General features: G+C 42.0%; 1 protein-coding gene and 1 non-coding gene across 4 annotated transcripts in view; both read left to right on the plus strand.

The window, feature by feature from the left end:
• Window positions 1-15,623, plus strand: part of TEKT3 (tektin 3) — a 40,521-nt gene extending 24,898 nt beyond the window's left edge. For all 3 annotated transcript variants that reach the window (XM_072821058.1, XM_072821059.1, XM_072821060.1), the window contains 4 exons: window positions 666-809; window positions 3,502-3,724; window positions 6,807-6,961; window positions 15,302-15,623. In XM_072821058.1, coding sequence (XP_072677159.1) covers window positions 666-809; window positions 3,502-3,724; window positions 6,807-6,961; window positions 15,302-15,518 — 739 coding nt within the window. In that variant the 3' untranslated portion in view covers window positions 15,519-15,623. The remainder of the gene's footprint in view (window positions 1-665; window positions 810-3,501; window positions 3,725-6,806; window positions 6,962-15,301) is intronic.
• Window positions 2,579-2,681, plus strand: LOC140631303 (U6 spliceosomal RNA). The gene has a single exon (XR_012028941.1). It is a non-coding gene; the product is annotated as a U6 spliceosomal RNA (small nuclear RNA).
• Window positions 15,624-18,859: the final 3,236 nt, after the last annotated feature.

An 18,859-nucleotide genomic window follows, 5' to 3' on the forward strand; every position in this document is an offset into this window, starting at 1 on the left:
GGAACACCATGCATCTCAGTGCCTCTTCCTTCCCAGGAGGGTGGTGGCTGCTGGAGCAGATGAGCCAGGAGGACCCCCAATTCCTGATCTCCTTTCAAGCCCTCTGTCTCCTGCCCCAGGGCTCAATATTGATGCTTTATTTCTATCTCCTGGCAAACTTGGCCAACTTCTTAGGCCTCATGTGACCATAAATGGAGTTCACATACAGATGGAGAGAGAGGCCCTTTATAAATGTCTCAGAACTTCTTGGGGGAATTGTCCCTTAAAGAATGGAGGAATTAGGATATAGAAGAGGAAAAAGAAGAAGCAAAGAGAGGCACAGATGTGGCCATATTACTTTAAACCAGTGTCCTATCTGGATCGGTGTTTGTGTTAGGAAGATGGACCCCAGCCCTGGGGCTCCAGATACCCACCTTCTGTTTATCTGCACCTCTTCTTTCCCAAGGCCCACCACGCATGGGAGGGGCAGCGTGGGCTAGGTTCTAATTACTCACATGTATGGACATCTCCAGGGAAGTCTCCTTTTAATTGGGAGGCTGGACATGGTGTGAAAGAGGAGAGACCTACAGGAGTGGGTGGGTCCCAGCACAGAAGGGCAATTACTCTTCCTTATATCAAATGACTACCTAAACCTGAAACTCCATTTCCCCACCCCTATGTTACAGAGCTAACAGAGCCTCCCAGCACGAGCTGGAGAAGGATCTGAGTGATAAACAGGCAGCCTACCGAATCGACGATAAATGCCACAATCTGCGAAACACGTCAGATGGTGTGAGCTACTTTCGCGGAGTGGAGCGGGTTGATGCAACGTAAGTCAGGCACAAGCCACTTCTGGGATCTCGATGTCATTTAATTCATCCTCTCTCCCTTCAAAATGATGCAGCTTACAGGTGAAAGTGCAAAACATGGGAAGATGTGGGAAGGTAAAAGACACACCCTGCTTTGGATGAGTCTTCTGTAACCAGGAGTATTCCTCAGTCAGGCTTTGATACTTGCATCCTATATTGTTTTGTAAAAGAATATTTGTTACTTACACTTATTGTGGTGAGCACTGAGTAACATATAGAATAGCAGAATCACTGTGTTGTACCGCAAACTAATAGGACATTGTAAGTCAACTGTACTTCAATAATAAATCTTTTCTAAAGCTCAAAAAAGAGGATATTTGTTATTTGTATTTCTAATTGTGAAAATAACAGTTACTTGAAGCAGAAAAACCTAGGAAACACATATACGCGTAAAGAAAATAAACTGTTGCCAATGTATTGGATGCCCTGGATTCCATAGGGTACAAGCTAAAAAACAGCATCATGTTTTATTACCACCACTTGTTAAACTTGCTCCACCAATGGTGTCTTTGCCAGGGCTCTGGATGCAGTCTTGGGTTCATGGTCTTTCTCTAGTCATTCCCTTAAAAACAAAACAAAACAAAAACAAAAACCTGAGTTGATCGACTTGATTGAAGTGAAATTCACCTACACTAAAATGCATTTTGGTGAATTTTGACAAATTTCTATGCCTATGCAACCGTGACCATGGTCGAGATGAAGAATATTTTTGTCACCTTGAAGAGTTCCCTGTTTTCCTTCCCATGCTTATGCCCCCTCCCTTTTAAAGTGACCCCCAAATGGATTCTCTTTTGTAGGGCTGGTTACCCCCAAAGCAGCATGTGCCAACTTTGATTTTTAGGTTCTTCAGGTATGAATCAGATTCAAACCCTATGCCCTAAGTGGTCCCCTTGAAATGCCTTTTACTTGGCTTGAAGTGAACAAGAAGCATCTTCCTCTTCTCCTTCTGGGGCAGGGGATGTGCTATGATCTAACCACATGCTCTGAGCACCTTGCCCTCCATCAAGGGCCTTCTCTATTTCCAGCATGAGTTTTTAGCCATCCTTCATGGAATGTCAGGATATGGAGCACATAGGGTGTTATTTTGGGTCATTGTGGCCTGAGCTAACAACTAGTCAACGGTTAGAGTCTTATGTGATTTCCTATAATACCAACAAAGAAATGCCACCCATAAGCCCACCATACCCAATGTGACCTGTTAGTCTTTCCAATATATTTTTTAAAGATTTTATTTATTTATACATGAGACACACACACACAGAGGGAGAGAGAGAGAGAGAGGCAGAGACACAGGCAGAGGGAGAAGCAGGCTCCACTCAGGGAGCCTGATGTGGGACTCGAGCCCGGGTCTCCAGGATCATACCCTGGGCTGAAGGCGGCACTAAACTGCTGAGCCACCTGGGCTGCCTTAGTCCTTCCAATATTGTTCCACACATATAGATACAGATTTATATTTTTAAAGAATGGCATTACACACATACTGTTTATATAGTCTGTCTGACTTTTCATTTCCTGATTTATAAAAACTGTGAAAATATGCTACAACATGAGTCTGCATGCCATATGGATCACTCATTTAAAAGTATGATAATTTACCAACTTTTTCTATTACTTTTGGACACTTAGACTGTTTTAAGGTTTTCAAGGATAGTCATAAATATTGCAGAACATTAATGGCCTCAAGTATACAGTTTTTTGGGAGCATTATTTCCTTAGGACAAATTTTTATATTGCTTTAGCAGCACATATACTCACATTGGAACAATGTCAAGAAGATTAACATGGGTCTTCGGCAAAGATGTCACACAAATTCACGAAGCACATTATTTTTAGTCTAGAGATGTAAAATAGAGATTCATGACTATAGTTAATGATACTGTATTGTATATTTGAAAGTTATTAAGAGAGTAGAATGTAAGTTTTCATCCAAAGAAAAAAATAATTTTAACCATGTATGGCGATAGGTGATAAGGAAATTTATTGTGAGAATCATTTTGCAATGTAGACATGTGTCAAATTATTATGCTGTACATCTACCTGAAACTAATGCAATGTTATATGTTAGTTATATCACAGTAAAAAAAAATTCTGTAAATGGAATTTCTGGGTTACATTTGATAGGTTCTTGGTGTCTGTTGTCCTCTGGCATGATTGTACCAATTCAACAACCCTGCCTGCAAGATCTGAGAGAAAACTTTTAAAAACATGCACACCAGAAAATTACCATTCTCTTCAGTCTTTGCTATTCTGATAAAGGGTTATTAGTATGTTGCTGCTTTCATTTAGTACTCTGATTACTCCTGACACTGGATATTTTCTCATTTGCTTATTGGACTGGGGAGACACACTTCTTGTGAACCAACATACTCGCATCCTTCATCCATCCCTTCCCCACTGCTCCCTGCCCCCTGGCCGACGAGTGGTAGAGGACTTGGTGTATGTTTTGGTTACAGAAACTAAGCAGGAAAATAAGGAACAATTAAGAAAAATTTTAAATAAGCTTTCCTCTGATGTTTACATTTTATGTAGTAAAACCAGGATTCAGTGATAGGGGATTTCTCCTTTTACAAAATGAATGATTGCCTACAGACTGTCCAGGCTGATTCATCATTGTTACCATTGTATGGTTCTACCTTTTTTTTTTTTTTTCCAGAGTCTCAGTGCCTGAGTCCTGGGCCAAATTTACAGATGACAATATTCTCCGTTCCCAAAGTGAACGCGCAGCCTCTGCCAAGCTAAGAGATGACATTCAAAACCTCTTGGTTGTGACTGCCAATGAGATGTGGAATCAATTCAACAAAGTGAATGTATCTTTCACCAATCGCATTGCTGAGACTGCAGATGCTAAAAATAAGATTCAGGTTCACTTAGCGAAGGTAAATCAAGCGCCGGTGGTATCCGTTAGCTGACCTGGATAGATAGAACAGGGGAGGGGGCTCTGGGACCACAGATCTCTCACCATTCCTGGAGAGACACCATAAGATGCATGGCCTCCTGGCCATGCAGACCAAGAAAAATTAAAAACAGTACAAAGCACACCATTTATTTTAGCCAAGTAGCCAGGTGTCAAAATGAAATTGGAATCCCCTGGTTTTTGGAATACAAAGAATTCACTATGCATTGAAAGGTTCCTAGCATTTAATAGAAACAAAAATATTATGATTAAAGTTTAATGAATCACTGTATGTAACTAGGAAGTGAATTTATTATTAGAACATATGGGAGGAATGTTTTCTGTGAAATTATTTCAGGCCCTTTTTCTGGAATACAAAACCAAATACAGGAAACTATTAGGTGGATCAAGAGTGTTTCTGATATTGAACTTTTTAAAGTGCTCCAAGCATAAGCATTTTAGAGTGACAATAAAATGAAGGATTTATGCAGAATTTGAATGTTTCAAGATAAACAAAGAGCTCTTTATTTAGTGTCAGTCTTGGAGCCCTTATTATTTCTGTGGATTGTGCTGCCTATAGGTTTTCATGTTTTATTTTAAGACCTGACACAGTCAGCCATGTGTGCTGGAAGGAGGTATTATCCAACTGAGGGCACCATGTTTTCTTAGACTACAGCAATTTCCCTTCTCATGTTGTTTTCTTTGGGCGACAGATATTTATTGGGCCAGGCAGCATGCCACCCAGGAGCTTATATTTGTCAAGATGTGCACGTGTATGAAAAGCTCACGAACAATTAGTATCAATAGAAAATTAGAAATTGCAGTTGCCAAACAGCAAATGTAGAAAGTGTTGTTGGGGTTTGGAGAAAGAGGTGAACATTCCGGCAGGGTGATGTCTTGAATGAAGCCTCAGGAGGTAGCCAGTGAGAAGTGGAGTTCAGGTCAGTAAATGGATGGTGTGTGTCCTGGGAGAGAAGCCTGAAAAGGTGGCCTGGAGCCACACTGTAGAAGACATCCATGGGAAGGTGTTCACTGGGCAGTATGAAGCTATTCTGAAGGCCTCTGGAAGGCTCACCTGATGGAGTCCCTTTGTTCAACAAATTTTTATTTACTTCTGCTTTAGTTCTCTGGGGCTGTCACAACAAAATACTACAGACTGGATGACTTAAATAACAGAAGTCACTCCCCCCCCACACACACACACACAATTCTGGAAGCTAGATGTACAAGATCCAGGTGTCAGCAGAGTTGATCTCTTCTGAGGTCTCTCTTTGTTTTTTTTTATTTATTTATTTGTTTATTTGTTTATTTATTTATTTATTTATTTGTTTATTTATTTTTTTTAAAATTTTATTTTTTTTGAGGTCTCTCTCTTTGATTTGCAGATGGCCAACCCCCACTAGGTCCTCACGTGCTCTTCCCTCTATGCGTGCCTGTGTCCTAATCTCCCCTTCTTCTAAGGACACCAGTCATTTTGCACCGGGGCCTACCATAATGACCTCATTTTAACGCAACTACCTCTTTCAAAGGCTCCATCTCCAAAAACAATCACATTCTGAGATACTGGGGATTAGGATGTCAACACAGGAGCCTTTCTGGGGCTGGGAAAGAGGACAGAATTTGGGCCAGAATGGCTACATTCGAAGTACTGTGCTGGGGACTTTGGGGGTATACACTGATCAACAACACACTAGCTCTGCCACCTTGTATTTGGATTGAGACGAGACATGAAAGTAGGAAAGACCAGAAAGGTGTAAAAAGAACTTGGAGCTGCAGATGAAACAGCTTCAGAAGGAAGAGTTATTTCTGCTGGTGAGAGATAGGGATAGCTTCAGGGGGACAGGGAGCCCCCAAGGGTGGCTTTGGTGATAGACGACTGCAATGATCTTCAACAGGTTGTTGAAAGCTTGGGAGGGAGGTCAAAGCTGAAGTGATGGATTTCAGGGCTCCTGGATTATACAAGTGGTGAGTCCCTGATGTTACACTACATGAGAGGGGAGAAGGGACAGAGCAGAGAAGTGGTTCAAGATGCAGCCTTGCACTGGAAGTGGTGAGGAGCAGCTAGAGAGAGAGGCTGGGAATTAGGACAGTGCTTGGCCAGAGAAGACAAGCAGGGTAAGAGTTTCAATGAGAGGGAGACATCGGGGAGGATTATTATTGACTCTGAGAGTGCAGTTTCATGAGGGCCACTGGGTCCAGGTGTAGAGGGGCCACCTGGAGATTTGCTGGTCGCAAAAGAAGGAGTGAATAAGACCATTATGGAATGTGTGCCATGGGGACTGGGAGCAGGAGGCGGGAGGGTACCGGCTGGAGAATACCCAGGTGGGACTGGGTGAGAGCGTGGTGGTAAAGACATGAGGTTTTATAAGAATTTGCGGGACATTGGGGTGTGTCTTCAGGCCACAGGAAGGTGGCTGAGGAAGGGGGCAGTGCTAGGTGGACTTGGAGAACTGGGATTGCAGAGGTCAAAGCTGTAGAAGAAAGAAGAGTTGTCGGAGCATAGGTGGGAGAGAAGACCAAGAAAGGACTCAGGTTTAAACAGTTTGGGGGGACATTCTTTAAGAAAAAATAATATAAAATCAGGATTCTGAATAGCATCCTGTATAGTACTCCTTCCTTATAAGTGAGACACACAGGAACTTGAACTTGATTTGCTTCAAGGCAAATCCTCCACCAGCAGGAAAACATCTCCGTGGACACTGGTAAGAAGAAAAAGAGGCAGGACATGCTATGTGAGGATGACCTAAGGGCCCCTCAAACCTCACAGCCTCACATTTTTTCAGAGTTATGCATACATGTGAATTTTTAACGACGGGTGATCTGGGGGCTGTGGGTGAGAGGGGGGGCCATTTTGTCATATTTGCTCATTTCTGTGGTATAAATACCCTCTGCCTGGCAGATTTCCCCTAGAGAGGGAAGAGACACACACAGTCAGCTCTTCAGAGAGTCTGGATGACAGGGAGGGAAAAAGGCCTTGAGAGAATCCACCTGCCCAGTGGAGAGGGCAAGGCAGGCCTCAAGCCTTAAATGCAAGAGGCCTCAAACATTTGTTTCTTTTCATACAGACCCTGCAGGAGATTTTCCAGACTGAAATGACCATAGAATCCATCAAGAAGGCCATCAAAGACAAGTCTGCCTTCCTGAAGGTGGCTCAGACCAGACTGGACGAGCGTACGAGGAGACCCAACATAGAACTCTGCCGGGACATGGCTCAGCTACGGTGAGGCGGGAGTGTGCCCTTGGCAGGAAGGGCAAGGTCAGGGTGCACCTTGGAGCAACCCACTTGCCCCATGGTGGCGGCTCCATGCTCTTTATAAAGTCGCTTTCTGCTGTCACATGGAAGAGCACACTAACAGTCATTGTCTAGGAGCCTTCTTTGAAAGTGTTAATAATTTAAAAAAAAAAAGAAAGAAAGTGTTAATAATTATTAATAATGGGCATGGAGTTTTAGTCGGGGATGATGGTTAAGTTCCAGAGATGGATGGTGGTGATGGATACACAACAGTTTGAAAGTACTTTTTTTTTAAAGATTTTATTTATTTATTCATGAGAGACACACACACAGAGGTAGAGACACAGGCAGAGGGAGAAGCAGGCTCCCTGTGGGGAACCTGATGTGGGACTCGATCCCGGGACCCTGGGATCACACCCTGAGCCGAAGGCAGACACTCAATGACTGAGCCACCCAGGTGTCCCAGTTTTAAAGTACTTAACACCACTGCACTGTACACTTAAAAATAGTTGAGATGGTAAATTTTTTGTGCTATGTACATTTTACCACAATTTTTGAAAAGAGGACATAAAATCAACACTGTATGCAAAAACAAACAAACAAACAAACAAACAAGTGATAAATGTTAAGCCTCATTGAGTGGGGCCGATGGGTCCTCTGGGTTCCTCTGTGCTTCCCAGGGGTCTGGAGTTTCCAGAACACCTCTCTTATAAGCAGCAGAGTATGTTGCTTGCTGTGTGGTTTTCAGTGCCTGGGACTCATTAGAAAAGGGACTTGTGTTACCAGTTCCACTGACCCCTTTCTATTTGTTCTCACCCATTTGTTCTCATTGGCCTCTCTTGGCATTTGATATCTTCTCTCCTCATTAAGACCATCCTCATGGTCCCCTAGGACTACCTCAGATTCATTTCAGTTTGTTCTGTTCTCAGTAGAAATTGAGACCAGCTGTCTTCATCAAGCATAGTCCTCTCCCCCATATACATGGCAGCATGACTCTGGTGCTGCCATTTATCTCCCAAACACTAGATGCCTTTTATTATGACGATCATTTTAAAAAAAATTATTTATTTATGATAGACATAGAGAGAGAGAGAGAGAGAGAGAGAGAGAGAGAGGCAGAGACACAGGAGGAGGGAGAAGCAGGCTCCACGCCGGGAGCCTGACGTGGGACTCCATCCCAGGACTCCAGGATCGCGCCCTAGGCCAAAGGCAGGCACTAAACCGCTGAGACAACCAGAGACCCCGTATGATGATAATTTTTAACTTTGAACATTCCTTTTTGGATGGTCTTGTCAGGAATTGGGCAAAGCTTTTCTCCCCCAGCGTTCTGGCTTCATTTCCAACTTCCCAATACTGGCCGGCTTGCCATTTCTTTCTGGATTTCTTCATCACTCTTCTCAGGTCACGAAATGCCCTGCACAGAAGCAAATCAAATTGATAGCACCTGGAAGAACCAAAGCGGCCACTCTTGAACTCCAAATTCCTTTCTGGTGCTGCGGGGAGATGCCACTAGTGTTGTCCCCTACCTGGTTCCATGATGGGATTCCCTTCTCATGACAAAGGATTGATCCTAGGAAGCAAGTCAGGGAGATCGTCGTGAGGCCAACAATGATGAAGAGGAGAAAGATGCTGAAATGGCAAGAGTAGAGTAGTTGCCACCATGTATGGATCTCATTCTGTGCGAGCCCCATCCTCAGCCCTCATTCATGATCTGCATTTCACAAATAAAGAAAATGAGGCAGGAGCAGGTTGTGTGATGTGGTAAGTAGAGGCACAGTTTAAGCCCTTGCCTGCCTCACTGCGGAGCTCTTTTCAACCAAACCAACCATTTGCTTTTGCTTCCCCCATCTTTCACATGTATGGTGCTTTTACCATCCGTCCCCCTATTGCATGCCCGATCCCATCCAACTCCCTCAATGCCCACACGGAGTGAGCTGGCAAGGCAGGTACTGTATCCCTATCTCTCTCTCTCACAGAGGATGAAACTGAGGGTCACAGAGGAGATCCTTACAGCAAAACACCCTACTGTACAGCATGCATGTTGTCTGTGTTGGGTGCTAAGAAGCATGTTGTAGAATATATGCCAATGGATTAGCTGCATTTCTCCTTGTGGAGCTGTTGTTGGGCCATAGCCATATGGGTGTGCATCCAGGATGGCTACACGTTTCCCCAAGTGGGTTGCAGAGAACCCCTATTCCTATATAGCCCGTTCATGATTTAGGATAAGCTGTTCTCCACTCCGGAGGCCAGGCAGGTGCCCGGGTGGCCAGTCTGCCGTGTCCCTGTGCTTCTGAGGAGCATGGTAGTGAGAGCTCAGACATCTGGCCAGTTAGGCTTAGATCACGAATTGTGGCTTTCTACAAATCTTATTAGGGGAAGCTGAGTGAAGTTTCTTTCTCTGGAAGTTTCTGCAGAGTCACCAGGAGTAGAGACAGGGATACATAAATTGTTCACACTGGCACCAGACAAACCCAGGCTGCTTTTTAAAAGGATTTTGAGTAGTGGTCTAATTTGACATTGGAGTTTTCAGACAAATGAGGCATGGGAGGTTGCTCCACAGAAGCTGAATGACTTTTCCTTTTTTCCTCCACTTCACAGCTACATGGAATTCACTTTCCCTTTGCTTCCTGTAGAATCCATACCATGTCCATTTCTCCTTTATAGACTTTAGGACAAAACCTACTTTTGTTTCTGTAAAGATTTGTTTTTAAAGCATTGTGGTCCAAAGGACCACAGACTCAGGGAAGCAAGGATAGAGAAAAATTGCAGTTTTCATTTTGAGACTTTTGTTTTCATTTAAATTTTCCGAACGGGTTCTTGCAAAAGTAATTCTAAACATTTTTGGCATCTTTGGTGGCGGCAGGCCAGACCAGGCTCTGCTTTACTTCAATAATCTTGGTGCATTAAAAAAAAAAAAATGACAGTAGCTTTATTTGTATTTGAATGCAAAATGTTTTTCAGTTCTGCAATTTCCCCCCAAAATAAGTGGTTTCAGCAGAACAGCTTTCTGTGATCTGCCAAGAACAAGGAAGCCGAGGGAGAGATGTGGCCTTGAAAGATGGGTGAAAATGTGTTTCTAAAGGCACAGGGAGGGAAGTGCAGGATCTCCCAGCTGTACTCATGTTGCAGGCAAGGCACTTGCCTTTCATGTTGAAAGGCAAGGCACCAACTGCCTGCGTTCTGTGGATCTTCAATTCCTTTTCTAAAAAAAAAAAAAAAAAAAAAAGTGAGAAAACAGTGCAGGTTCTAAGACGAAGGGAGATGCGCTGTGTGGATCTGTTTTCACAGCTTGTTGTTGCTCTCTGAGCCTTCTGGGGACCCTTTGTGGTGTCTTCTTCCTCCTGGACTGTCTTGGAAGTGGACCCCTCCAGCCTTCCCTCCAGGCTTCCCCTCCAGCTTGTGCTTCCTCTTTATCACCTGGGCTCTGGTTCTTGTTCTCCGAAGACTCTGTGAACTTGGACTTCCAGGCAGCTCCCTATCTCCTTCTGTGACCTCCCTCACCTGGGGCAGGGAAGTGGTCTTCATCCCACAAGTATTTTTGGGATGCCTGTGGACTGCAGAAGGGGCTGCAGATGCACCCACGAGGAAGGTGGGCTCAGGGAGCTGTTGCTTTTGTTGTGTTGATGCCCTGCAGGGAAGATGTAACAAACAGGCCCAGCCAAGTGCCAGGAGGGCTGCAGAAGAGTTGGTGCTCTTGGAACACATGCCATTAGGTAGCAAAATAGTCCTAGGGGTGAGGGAGGGACTTCTTGAAGAGTGTCTTCACATTTGGGCTTTGAGGATGGCATTAATTAGTGGGATGAAAAGTAGAGTAAGAATGTTCTGGGCTGAGATGCCTGGTGGCTCAGTTGGCTAAGCAGATGCTTTGGCTCATGTTATGATCTCAGGGTCCTGGAGTTGAGCCCTGCATTAGGCTCCCAGCTCAGCAGGAGATCTACTTCTCCCTCTGCTCCTCTCTCTCATACTCTCTCTCTCTCTCTCTCAAATAAATAAAAATTTTAAAAACAAAAAAGGGTATTTTGGGCAGTGGAGACGGGAAGGGTGAAGTTGCTGAGGCCCGAGACAGAGCAAGCATATTCAAGGACTTGCCTGCAGAGCAGAGAAGGAAGGGCACAGTGGGTGTGGTGGGTGATCAAGATGCTTTGCTTAGCATCTGCAAAGACCATGTCCCCATGGCCTGAGATGGGACCTCAGATGGCCTGGGGTGCTGGTGACACATCTACTCCACTCCCTCCCTCAGCCAGGGTCAGCCAGCAGCTGGCACATCCTTGAAGGAGGGTGTGCCCAGAGGTAGACATGGGAGAGCAGTTCCTGGGCATTTCTAGACCATCATAGTCTGATTGTCGTGCTGTCCCAGCAAGATAAGTTGGCCCCGTCGCCCTTGTTGTGTTGGTCTCTAAAAGCCAAAGAGACTTTAAGTCCCTCAAAATTGTGTTTCCATTTTATAAAATATTTAACCGTGTTCCTTCTGGCTTTAAAAGTAGTATCTATCTGCTCATGATGGGGGAAAAAAATCAGAAAAAGGAAGTAAAAAATAAAACCCATCTTCGATTCTTTGTTGCCATTGAGGGAAAACCAGAGTTAGCATTTTGTTGTATTTCCACCAGGTATGTTGACAAAATTGTGATCAAGCTGCCTATGGGATTTTCTTTCTTTCTTTTTTTTCCTATGGGATTTTCTATCCCCTTTCTTTCTTTCTTTCTTTCTTTCTTTCTTTCTTTCTTTCTTTCATTTATTTATTTGAGAAAGAGAGTGCATGCATGTGAGCATGAGCAGGGGAGGAGAAGGGAGGGGAGTGTTGAGTCTGATGCAGGCCTCAATCCCAGGACCCTGAAATCATGACCTGAGCTGAAGACAGACGCTTAACTCACTGAACCACCCAGATGCCCCTATCTTGACTTTTTCAACGAACATCATATTGTGAGTTTCTTCCCCCGTGACAAGTACAAATTCTTTTTTCTCAAAGTATTTCTTGCATTCCTTCCGTCATGTTGCTACAGCATATAGGTTATTGTTAGGTGTGAATGCTCTTTCCTCATACTACTATGCAACATAAGATAATACTGCAAAGAGATTATTCCTTTATTCTTTTAAGTCAAACTTTTTACCATATTTTTCTCTGAAAGTTTTCTTGTTTAATTTCACAAGTAAGATCAAGATGCATTCTGATGTTAAAATGAATTGAATACAGATCTCTATGGGGTACAAAATGAGACCCCCCCCTTCCTGCCCTCTTGTCTTCCCGCCATTCAGCCTACACAGTGGCTTCTGATTTGGTGCCTCTCCTTAAAAATGTGCCAAAGAAGAGAGCATGAGAGTTTTGAGTAGAAAAGTTATTGCTTTGATGCCATCTTAATATTCTGTGAGAGCCTACTTTGTGCTGGTATGACACTGGCCCTTGTGGTAGTGTTGCCCGATTTTGCAAATCAAAACACAGGATGGCCAGTAAAATTTGAGTTTCAGTAAACAATGAATAATTTCTAGTATAAATATATCCCAAATACTGCATAAAATACTTCTACTAAAAAAAGCCTTGTGCCAAGTGAAAATACATAGACTGAATATTATTCAGCCTTAAAAAGGAAGGGAATTCTGACACCTGCTACCACATGGATGAACCTTCAGGATATTACACTGAGTGAAATAATAAGCCAGTCACACAAGGACAAGCACTGCGTGATTCCACCTGTATGAGGATCATAGAGCAGTAATATTCAGGGAGATGGAAAGTAGAATGGTGATTACCAGGGCCCCAGGGGGATGAAGAGTTAGTGTTCAACGAGGACCGAGTTTCAGTTTTGCAAGATAAAGAGTTTTGTGAATAGACGGTGGTCATGGTTGCACAACAGTGTGAATGCAGGTAACACCACTAAACCGTTCGCCTAAAAGTGGTTAAGATGGTAAATTCTATGTTGTGTGTCTTTGGTCACAATTAAAAAAATACCTACACTAAAAAAATGCACATTTCTTTGAAATTCAGATTTATCTGAGGCATCCTGTGTGTTAACCCAGTAACCCTACACTGTAGGGATTACAAATAGAAATGGTCTTACCCAAAAGGGTCCTGGATCCTGAAGCCACTTCCCTGGTCTCTGCTTCTGCCTCTTGCAGGGAGCTGAGATGGTAGGGGCAGGAAATGGGACCCAGTTCCTTATTATGGCCAGTGAGACTCCCTATTTCCTTCTTAGTTTCCTGGATAACTGTGTGAAGCTTATAAACACATGTGAGCCGCGTGCCTGTGGAGAAGGCAGTTCATCAGTCTCCTGGCTCAGTCTCCTTGTCTGTGAAACAAGGAAGCTGGGCTTGGTGACCTCTCACATTTATTTTCCAGTTGCAGAGTTCTGTGAAGCTAGACTGTTGCCTTGGTATAATGATTTTAACATGGCCTGGATATTTTTCTATGATGGTGAAATTCCTTTCTATCCCTAGGGACACACACATCTTTATGTGGTCTGTGGTTATCATCACCATTCTCTTTACATTAGTGGATGTTTTATTTTATTTTTCTATTTTTATTTTTTTAAGGAGGCTCCACACCTAAAGTGGGGCTTGAACTCATGACCCTGAGATTGAGAGTCGCATGTTTTACTAAATGAGGCAGGCAGGACCCCTGTATTACTGTATATTTTAATTAACTCGGTGCACCTCCAGTCTGCAGATAAATGAATTCCCAAATAAAGAAAACTTTAATATTTAAGCACTACTTACAATTTGTTAAATTTGGAGTTGTGTTTTCAACTGACCAGGATCAGGCAGGGAGCAGCATGGTAATTAAAGGCAGCCAATAGGTCATTCCATGCAAAACACTAAGGAGAGTAACCTAAATTCCTTATACCTCAGTTTTGTCATCTGTAAAATGGGGATAATAATAGTATCTACTTCATGGTGTTGTTATGAAATTAATAATAAATTTTTTGATTGTGGAAAGTCATTAGGATAGTGTATACAATGCATATATATTTATATATATAAATACTACATGTAGAGTATGTATATATAATACATATATATTATATACCATATATATAACAAAGTAGTTAATAAATGTGTTACTATTATTATTATTGTCTTTTTATAAACTGTTCCCTATCTTTTCTCTTAAGTGGCCACATAGTCATCTCTCTTCAATATAATTGGCCAAATCAGTGGGTAAAGGAGCCTCTGTTTAATTACCCCCCAAAAAGAGAGAGAAAGACTTTCTAAATATAAACACAATGGAAGAAATCACAAAGAAAAAGATTTGGCTTACTGTAAAAATTTGAAATCTTATGTATAGAAAACACATCATAACCAAAATTAAAAAGGCAAAAAACAAATCAGGGAAAAAATTTGTCAGTAGCAAAGCAGACAAAAAAAAATCAATATGCCTAATATGGAAAGAGCTCTTTGCAAATGAGTAAGATAAATAGTTATACCTCAGTAGAAAGGAGCAAAAGAGAGAAGCAGTTCACAGAAGAAATGCTGCAAGCAACAAGGCCAGTAGACACTCAGGGAAGTTTCTCTAATAATCAGAGAAATGAAAATTAAAACAATATTGACTAATATAATTTGAGAAGATGTGATAGATTTTTCTATGAAATGATTTTTTTCTTTTTGTCTTAATGAAGAATGTGTCATTTTTTTATCATCACAAGGTAATTAGAGCTACAACCTGTTTCACCACTTATATAGCTGATTTTAAACATTATCTTGTCCTATTACGTTTTCAACAATTACAAATATATTTAGTCTGGGAACTTGAGGCATTGCCTTGGGATGTTGCTGGGGGGCATGGGCATTATAATTTCAGGAATGCCTCATTAACTAACCTCTACCACGGCCACCACCAGGATATGTTGACAAATTGTGCTGAATTCTAGCCATTGAGTAAAGTTGGGTATCCCCCCTCCTCCTAACAATGAAAAGAATTGCCATGATAAAATAGTAACGTAAGAAAGTCCATCTAAGTTTTGATTTTTCCCATCTTTACTATTTAAAAAAGTGTCACATGTTTATAAGTTTTCCCTCTTCTAAAAAATGTAATAATTTAATATGTGTGTGTGTGTGTACAAAAATTTGATGGTATCTCTAAAATATGCTTAGTTTGCCTTTTGGATCCTGGGCATTGTTAAGGGACGTGGCCCTGGCCTGATACCAGACCTACAAGGAAGCCCAAGTACTGCTTCCTCTGCACATTTGTTCTGACTTTGGGATGACGCATGTGCACTCAGCCCAGCAGCCACCTTCTAATAGGAATTCAGTAACCATGCAGGCCCTTAATTCAGCACATAACCAGCCTTAGGGATGTGACTTCTGCTAAGCTAACCGGGTGCTTCTTTCCTTACACAGTCTTGTTAATGAAGTGTATGAGGTGGATGACACCATCCAGACCTTGCAGCAGCGCCTGAGGGAAGCGGAGGACACCCTGCAGTCGCTGGTCCACACCAAAGCCACACTGGAGCATGACCTGGCTGTCAAAGCCAATTCCCTGTACATTGACCAGGAAAAATGCATGAGCATGCGCAAGACCTTCCCCAACACCCTCCGGCTGGTGGGCTTCTGTTAGGGACCCCACCAGGAACTGGAAAAGTGGAACCAAAGCCCTGTGGCAGCAATTTAAACTGAGTGCTAATATATTCACTAAATAAAGGATTGTGTTGTTAGAAATGTACCAGTGTCCTGTCTTGGAAAGTCTTTTGTTTACGCCCAAACCTTCATTTTCTACTATTTACTAGGCTTCTGAGCTATGGAAGGGATATAAAGAAATATAATCAATCTAATGAGAAGGTTAAAAAAAAGATTATTTGTGTTATTCTTGTTCTCTGAGTAACACAAATGGGCTGGAAAGTAGAAATGTATTTCCTCTGAGGCGGTGAGGGCAGGAATCACAAATAGGGTGGATTTTCAGCTCTGTCTCAAAGGAAACCCAGAGGAAAGGACAAAAACTCTTGGGTATGTGGTGATCTGAGCACAAACAAAGGTGGAACAATACGCAGTACTTTTGGAACAATAGTAGGGGGACCAGTTTCACTGTGATTCATATGGAGGGTATATAACATGGGGAGGCCTTCATCACCAGGTCAAGGAGTTGAGGGGAGTTGATGGACATCTTTGAGCAGGGAAATGGCCTTATGAAATTGCGATTGAGCAATGAAATTAGAGTGATGGCAGTAGAAACAAAGAAAGGAGAAATGCAAAACATATTCTAAGCAATCAACGGGACTTGGTAACTCCATGGGAACTGAGTACAAGGGGTCCAGGATGACAGAGGCGTTGTCCCTACCATGGGTTGCAAAATTGAGCATTGCTTAAATTCCAGGAGGTCCTGTGGTATCCCAGGGATTATTGTTTAAAATAACTTTTTCTTTATTATAAATGAAAAACATTTGCATGACATATTTTGGAAATGGAGAAACACACACACACACACACACTCCTAAAATGCACACGTTATCATAACACCCAGAAATGATCACTGAGGTTTGTCCACATTTTATTTTCTGTGCTTTGGCTTTGACTCTATGTGTATATAATGTTTAGCTACGTATGTGGGTAATATGTAATGTTTATGGTTATTTACATATGTAAATATGTTATTGGCTGTTTACCCACAGCATCGCTTTTGAAAACCTTCCCTTTCTACCCCTAAAAAACAATACATATTGCCTGTGGGAACTTGAGAAAATACAGACAACAAAAGAAGATAATGTCTTCTATATTTCTAAACTAACTAGGTATTTTGACATACACGGAGTTTTATTTCTGTATTTATACACTGGCGTTCCTATCAAAATTGGAATCATTCCAAATAAAGCAGCCAGCACCTACTATGTGTCTGATATCATTCTCTGTGCCTCATTCATTTCAGCTCATTTATGCTTTTTCCACTTAATCATATGCACATTTTCCATGTCATTAAACATTCTTTTCACAGCTTCATTTTAATGACTTTTTGATGTACCATTGCATTGAGATTCTAGAATGTTCTATAACCAATTTCTATCACTGGCTACTTATACCATGCCTCACTCTTATCATAAAAACAGACACGATTTTATCTTGTTGGCTAAATGTTTGCAAACATCTTTAATATTTTCCTAAGGATATGGAATCGCTAGATCAGAAGTTATGCACATTAAAAAAAAAAAAAAGACTTTTTTATGGTGTGTTGTCAAATTGCCCTCCTGAAAGTTGTGTTACTCTGCACTCCAGCCAGCACTCTATGAGAGGGCCTGTCTTTCTACAACTTTGATAACTGTGATTTTTTTTTTTTTTTACCATTTAGTAGCATAAAAATGTTCTTCTTAATTGCTTTAACATCTTTGGACACTAGTGATGTAGGGAGAGCATTGTTCCCTGGACCCTTGATTTTTTCTGTTAATTGCTTGTTTTTTTAATTTGCCTGTTTCCCCTATTTATCTTTTTTTTTTCCATTTATTTTTGAGAGTTCCCTGTATATTGATCATACGACACTTTCACCATAGGTACTGAATGTGGATTCTTTATATGGCACCAGCCTTTACATTTTGTTTATGGTTTTTAATGTACAGAGGTGGAAGAGTACAAGTGTTTCCATGGTTTAAGTATGCCTTTGGAGTTACACGGGAAAGCTCTTCTTCATCTCAAGATTATTGACTTGTAATTTCTTCTAAATCTTCTAGTGTCTTCTGAACTTACATTTAAACACCTGGAATTCAACCTGATAGGATGTCAACAGCATTCTGGCTTTGAATGCTTTGATGCGGAAGCTCTGAGATGGGAAGGTGGGGTAACCCAAGGGAAAGGCTTTGTCTCTGTATCTCCTCCCTGTCACTTAGGTGTAGACCTCCTCTCTGCCATGAGCTAGCTAGCATCTCTCTTTCCTCCCTGCTCCTATCTAACCACTGTTGATCAACCCCAAATCCATCTCTCTCTCTCTCTCTCTTAAAAGTATCTCAGACCTTGGTTAGTCAATTTCATGAACTATCTCAAAATGCTAGTAGTGTTGACATAAACATGGTAAGCTTGGACCAGGGGTATTTTTGTGGTCTCAGTGTATTCTTTTAAAAATCATTTTAGAAATCAAATCCTTCTCCTTTTGCTTCTAATGGAAACAAAGACCTCTAAGTGCCACTCAAACGCTTAGGCAATGAGAGCAATCAAGCGTTGATAGTCATCGCTTTTAGACGACACTAAGAATAAACAAATTCCCCATGTCTCGAACTTGTTATATGTTTCACGGAAAATCTTGGTGACTTTTTCCATGACCTGCTACCTTTTTTAAAAAGAAATATATGCTTGTGGAATTGTTTTCTTTCCCCCCCTTAAACATACGTTGCCAGCATTACAAGAATGTGATGGGAAGAAAACGTAGTTCAGACGCAGAAAAAGGCCAGTTCTCTTGTTATTTCAGTAAACTGTGGGCAAGCCTGTGTTCCACAAATAAACATTCGGTTGTTGGTCTTAAATATTGTGGCCACTTCACGAGGGTAAATAGTCTAATGCTGAAATGCACGAAGAGCGAAGAATCACCAAGTGTGACCCTGTGTGAGAATCACAGGCTTACAAATATCAACACGGGATGCGGCTTTATATATTCAGGCCCAAGGTATCTTGACTAGTATGTGGCTTTAAGGAAGGGCTGCTGGAATGTCAAAGGTTTCCACCTCCCCAAGCATCATTCAGATTTAGAAATGCGTGTAACTGCCCCTAAATAGCCAAGTCACCTATAATTTTAGTAATTTCCATTTATGCCTCTGGGGAAGTGTTGTCATAAACACCTCACCTGGCACTTTCGAGCTCTGAGTTCATGCTGTAAATAGCCGTGGTGGGGTCTGGTTGTAGGTTATAATTTTTGTTTTGCCCTGAGAGTAGGGATGGAGTCCTTTCCTTTGTATGCAGGGCTGACCCAAGGCGCACAGGAGGCGG

The sequence above is a fragment of the Canis lupus genome, chromosome 3 (assembly GCF_048164855.1).
Source record: "Canis lupus baileyi chromosome 3, mCanLup2.hap1, whole genome shotgun sequence".
NCBI lineage: Eukaryota > Metazoa > Chordata > Mammalia > Carnivora > Canidae > Canis > Canis lupus.